Raw genomic sequence first — 6,412 nt, forward strand, 5'->3', positions numbered from 1 at the left:
ACACATAAATCCATGGTGATGGGACTTGATGTCCATAACCATTCAACACCCAGTGGAATGACCACCCATTTGTAATAGAAAACATATGGGTTTTTAGAGAATAATCACCCATTTGAAGCCTCACATTTGACAATGACCACCACATTTGATAGAACCTCTATTAGCAATCATCATTTGGTAGTTGTTCACATCTTGGATGTAGTAGTGGGTTTCCTAGGGTATTCATCGATGAATGAAGTTTGTGTGCTACTATTTTCAATTAAGTCAATGAATTTCTGATGTTTGATGTAGCCAATCAATTTGAGGGTTTGGTGAGTAGAAATACAAGTCAAAGCATGTGAGAAAGTTTGTGGTTCAACACCCTATGGATTAAGTGGGGGAATGTCTTTAGTGGTTGTACGAAGGGCCTTTAGGGGTACAACTTTAGCTTCATCATTAGAAATGTCCCCCAAAATATCCATAAAGTCTTTTTGCTCCTTACATTTATGCTCGTAGCAATTTCCACTTGTTGGGCTTCTTGGGCTTTTTGAGAGGTTTCCAACCAAATATTAGGATGATCAGTGAAGACTGGACCATTGGTGTAGATGGCTAGCTCCTCAAAAGTATAGATGAAATCTTCAATTGTGCCAGATTATTTAAGCTTGGTCAGTTGTCCCAAATAATGAATGTCTGTCTCAAAGTATGCATAGAGGTTTGAGACAAATTCGTAAGAAACATAACACTCATGGGATTTCTTATGTCATTGCCGCCAATACCAATGTTCATGATCCAAATATAAGGCCCATGCAAAGTTTATCAAGTCATCTGTGATACCATTGTTGAAAAAAGGTACCAAGGAGATGTTTCCTAGTGTAATTTGCATAAGGCTAGGAACACAAAGTGAACCCACCATTTTAGTGTAAGTTTCTGTGGTTGTTAAAGTCGTGACTTTTTAGTCACTTTATGAGGTACTAAAAGTACATTGTACTTTATAATATGAAAGTGACTTTATGTTTTTACAGTGACTTTATAAGAAAAATTTACATGGTAAATAAAGTTATTAAAGTGACTAGAGGGGTTCATTAATGAAGGGGAGACATATGAGGGGGTCAATGAGTGATTAGATCTCCATCCTTGATCAAGAGAAGCTGATATCTAATCTCAGCCCTCGATCTTAGGATTAGGTCTTCTCATCATTATGATTCTAAGGAGGAGGAAAAAGGCAAATAGAGAGCTCATTCTTCATGTGTAAGTGTTGGAGAAGAGCAAGGAGGAGAGGAGAAGGCAAGGAGGCTGAGATAGCATTTTCTAAAGGAGAGAATGCACAGCACCAAGGAGAACAGGCATTTCCAGGCTGAGACAGTGACACACATACCCAGAAATTGCAGGCAGTTTCAGTGCAGAAATTGAGGCACTTCCAGCAAATTTATTGCAGACAAGTTCAGGCCCAAATTTCTTGGATATGTGAATTTCGAGGAGGAGATTCGCGAGTCAGAAGGCATGATTTTCGAGGCAGAAATTCTGAGCCTGTGACCCAAAATTTGAGGAAGAAATTATGGGCAGTGCTGCGAAATTCAAGGGGCTGACAGTCTGACAATGGCATGGATTCCCAAGTGCAGTGGTCTGGACTGACACAAATTCCGAAACAGCAGCACGAGTTCCTAGGAAGCTGGCCCGAGTTTCAAGGGGAGAGATAAGTACCCGTGTAATTAATGCTGTAATAAATTCTCTGAGAAAAGCAAAATAAAACCCTTTTCCTAACTGGTTTTCCATTCCAGCTATTTCCAGGGTCTGTGATTGACCAAAAATCAGTGTCATTGTGTGTATGCATGTGAAATTTGTAATCAGCTGAAAGTGAAAGTGAAAAAGTAGTGGTAGTTCCTTGTGTTTTAATTGAATTTAATATTGAAGTTTAAACGGAGCTATTAACCATGGGGTTTGGGCATTAAATTTCATGTGTACAACAAATTGAAACCGGGTGGGGCTACAGGACACAAAATTTCTACAGCATGTAGGCAAAAGTAATGTTCCATCTAAGTGACTCATCTTGTGGGGTTGGACCCATCAAATTTCTTGAAATTGACTTTAGGCAGTTTGTGCCACATGTGAGTCATCTAATCATGAACAAGTGGGGTGAAGCGATGTCCATAAGGATTGGATGATTCAACCCCTTACTTTTGGGTAGGTTAGGTCAGTCATTGATAACCTTAGGATTGTAAAATGAGGATCCGATTTTGCATTGCCATGATTTTGGGCATCTAGTTGAGTAGTGACTCTAGGTTGGCTAGCTCGTTAGAGTTGTCATCAAGATTTTGCTAAGCATAGGAGTGGTTGCGGTCTACGTTGTGTTGCAACTCATTACAAAAAATTTCTGGAGAGGAGACTTGGGTGGAGAGCTCTACATCTTGAATGGTAACCATAGAGATGTGGGTTGACAAAAAAAGGTTGCTAGAGTGGTACGATTGCAATGAGCATTGTGTTAGTGTCTTTTGAGATAGATTCCTAGTAGTGGTATGGGTGGGTCCAACAAAATGATTTACTGGAGTGTTACCATGGCAATCGGCTCAGTGAAAGCATTTTATTGAGTTAGGTCTCAAATAAGGGTGTAGGTAGGACCCTGACTTAAAAAAAAAATTGTTTTGCTCCTCTTGGAAGAGTTGTACTCTTGCCTGACAATCACAACATTGACAAAATTCCAAAATTCTCAGAACTGCAATTTATGTAGGAATTTTGCAGACTAGCAACAGAGAACAGAGTTTCCAGGGTCCTGAGGGAAAGAGAGTTCTAGGTGCTATAGTTCTTAGATATGTGTAGTGTTCAGCATTAGTACTATAGTCCTAGGTAAGAGAGCAATCTTCTCACGTGTTGTTTTGAGTGCATTATAGCAACAAGACGGTCAATTGGCTTATCTAAATCTGGTTTCAGGTAACCAAGGGGACTTACAATATATCATGGGTAAGTGAAATTCCATATAAGTGTTTTCTGATGTGGTACTATCAAAAGGGTACAAGCAGGGGTTACAAAGGTATCCAAGCAAGTGAAACTGCATTTTTTTCCTGCGTGTATTCTTCCCCAACTGCAGATTTTCCCACTGAACAATAGATTACTGTATTATTTACACACACCAAAATACATCTCCAGTCTAAAATTCTTTCTAAAAATCTCGGCATAAGAAAGTTATCTGATACCATTTATGATATTCTTCATTAGCAAAATAGAATATTCAGACCAGAAATAATAGAATATAGCAAAATTTGGAGCAGAAAATGATAGATTATAACAGCAATAGGCAATTGTAGAACCAAAATACCAGAAATAGTAATACCTTTATTGATGAAAGCAATGCTCATGTGCTTCTTTGATGGGACGACTTCTAGATGAGTCGAGCTCCTATTACAATATGCTTCACAATACATCCCATTACCTTGCTTTTACTTCATTACATAGTTCCTTTCTAACCTCCTAGGAACGTACCTTCTAGTAAGCCTTCTTAAAATTAATGTTTTCACAAACACATCCCCAAGACACTTGATATTGAGAATTGAGAACCTATATGCAACATGCATCCATAAGTACGTAACTAAGACACATTTCTCTACATTGCCATCATGTACAGTTTATGAACACAGCTCTCATAAAATGCTCCATTTCCGTCTCAAATAAGTGTATTCTTGTTCTTTTCTCTAACATTTGTGTTTTGTTTCAGGTGCATCTAGTATCAGAGTGATCCTGTTTAAAATGTGCTGTTTATTTTAATACGACTGTTCATCCCTGTAGGATGAATCATTATTTATGCTTTGTACATCTGAAGTAGTGCAGGTCTACTTTTAATAAAATTTTCCTGTCCTTGATTGGCTACAATTTATCACGCATTACAGGTTCAAGAATGTCTAAAACAGAATGCGGAGTTACGTGTCACACTGCAGAAGTTGAGAGCAGAACAAGCAAACACCGTTTCTGAATTGCCTTTGCAGGATGCTGTATCAAGTAAGGAAATTACTGACAACGATGATAAGCAGATTGTTGGGCATACAGTGTATGCCACTGAGAACTTGAAACTTAAGGTTGGCTGGAATTATTTGGTGTGTAGTATTGCAATGAGACATTGTCTAGTCTCTTCCTCCCATGGTTTATTTAGATCAGTTTAGTTCCAATATATTGTAAGCAATGATTTTGCTAGCGTGAAGCTGAAATTGGCATTCTGATGTTTAACTCAGGGAGAACTAGCAAAGACACAGACAAAATCAGAAGCATTAACTGCACAGGTTATGCAGCTATCAGTGGAACTGAAGCGTACTGTTCAGGCTTATGATGCCCTGGTTCGACTGTAAGGATTTTCTTCCTGGCTGTAATATGCATTAATTTTGAATTCTAATAAACTGTGAAATTGAAGTTTCAACTCCTGCTTGATTTTGGATTCTGCAAACCTCATTTTTATGTAATTTGTAGGGTACGATCCTTCCTGAAAGTTTGGTTATCCAGCAGTAACTGAAATTTACTAAAAATATCTTGTGTTGATCACTAAATCTACCAAATTGGAAACATGTCCAATGATTCTCTGCATGCAGGTACAAGCCTATCCTGTGGAATATTGAAAATCGCTTGATTCAGATGAAAGCCGATAGTTTTGCATCGCAAACTTTATTGTAAAATTTGGCAAATGGAAGCTGGATTGATAGCTGAGCAAACATTGTCAATGTACTTAAGATAGCAATTATTTATGTAGCAGTTAAAAACATTTCTTTAAATGGGTATTTTTATCGTTTTCTATCCAATTGTTTACATTTATAATTCAGTTGATTTATTCTAAATACCATTAACTAAATTTTGTCATGGACTGCCTTATAAAATGATTTTGGCAGTGGGATATGCTGATATAATATTTTTTTGTTTGCTAAGTGGTGTGAGTCCTGAGATGACTGCACACTTAACCTTTGGTTTGAGAAACTCCGATCCAGGGGCATCTAAACTGTCAAAATCACCCGGGGATCACACCTGGCCTGGGCCACACTAGTGCTTAACATGTTGGATTTTTGCCCATGGAGTTTTGAACTGGTGACATTCACATCACAGGGTGCCTTAACTCTATACTCCATTACCGTCTATTCTATGCTCCATGCATATGCTGATCTAATGTTAAAAGTTAGACTTGTTAGAGATAAAAAAAATGATATAAATAATGATAAAAATCATACATGACAACAATACACGTAAACTATGCACACCATGATTTTCCCCGGAAAACTTCGATTGGGGAAAAGCCAGCCTTATATTAGGTCTATTATTATTTTATGGCTTTAAATTAGCCATTCCTTGACTTAAATGCAATTAAGCTGATCAACATCTTTGTTGGCCAAGTGAGCCCTCCGATCAACTCAGATACATTACAATGGAGAGTCTCCAAGCATTTTAAAGGCTTCATCACATATAATCCATGGGCTCTAAGAACATGGGCCACTAAAACCATGTGCCTAAAACCACCATTGCAGACCTAAAAACTTTGACTTTTTCATCGAGTCAAGTTTACACTAACATTCCCCCTTTAAACTTGATTGTGGAAATCCACATGCACTCATCCCCTATCACCTAGGTCTACTCCAGAACTTTATTGGTAGAGGATTGCATGACTAACTGTCTTACAACCATATGCCCATATACACATAATTTACATATTTCATTTCCAGAGTTTTTTTTTAAATTGTTGTTTAACACTGATGCCACTATTCTCTCATGTCTACACACCTACAAACCCATGTGCTCTCCTCACCAGAGTTTGCCTTCTGTTGCTGCATCTCACCCTATTGGACCTCTATTTCCTCTCAGACAATCTTCACTTAAGTGGGTCAAATCACAGTAAGGCTTCTCTATGTTAGCTTGAGCCTCAACATATAATCTGTTGGCGTTTGCAACCATTAGCACCTTTATATAGTCCATGATCCCTTGTCTCTAATTGCATTGTTAGAGATAAAAAAACAATACGAGAGAAATAATGATAAAAAATATACATGGGAATAACACACAAACCATGCACACCATGATTTATCCTAGAAAACTCCAACTGGGGAAAACTTGCCTCATAATAGATCTATTATGATCTTATGGCTTAAAAGCAACAACGCTGTGACTTAATGCAACCAAACCGGTCAATATCCTGGCTTAGCCAAATGATATTTTCGGTTAACTGAGACACATTATAATGGAGAATCTCCATGCCTTTTAAAGGCTTCATCACATGTAATCCATGGGCTCTAACACCACTAGCCACTAAAACCATGTGCTCGAAACCGCCACTATGGACCTAACAACTTGACTCTTTTACGAAGTCAAGTTTACCTTAACTTCCCTCCTTTAAAATTGACTAGGGTAATCCACATGCTCTCCTCCTCTATTACCTAGGTCTACTCCAAGGTTTTACCAATGACTTTCCAGGGGT

The 6,412-nt window shown here is 38.1% G+C and overlaps 1 protein-coding gene across 2 annotated transcripts in view; it reads left to right on the top strand.

Annotated features, from left to right (window-relative positions):
• Window positions 1–4,812, top strand: part of LOC149147596 (uncharacterized) — a 136,583-nt gene extending 131,771 nt beyond the window's left edge. For both annotated transcript variants that reach the window (XM_089438435.1, XM_089438434.1), the window contains exons 13-15: window positions 3,858–4,043; window positions 4,197–4,306; window positions 4,548–4,812. In XM_089438435.1, coding sequence (XP_089294561.1) covers window positions 3,858–4,043; window positions 4,197–4,306; window positions 4,548–4,629 — 378 coding nt within the window. In that variant the 3' untranslated portion in view covers window positions 4,630–4,812. The remainder of the gene's footprint in view (window positions 1–3,857; window positions 4,044–4,196; window positions 4,307–4,547) is intronic.
• The last annotated feature ends 1,600 nt before the right edge of the window (window positions 4,813–6,412 follow it).

This window comes from Pinus tabuliformis, chromosome 9 (genome assembly GCF_031772625.1).
Source record: "Pinus tabuliformis cultivar Carrire ecotype Pingquan chromosome 9, CPIR1, whole genome shotgun sequence".
NCBI classification, from domain to species: domain Eukaryota; kingdom Viridiplantae; phylum Streptophyta; class Pinopsida; order Pinales; family Pinaceae; genus Pinus; species Pinus tabuliformis.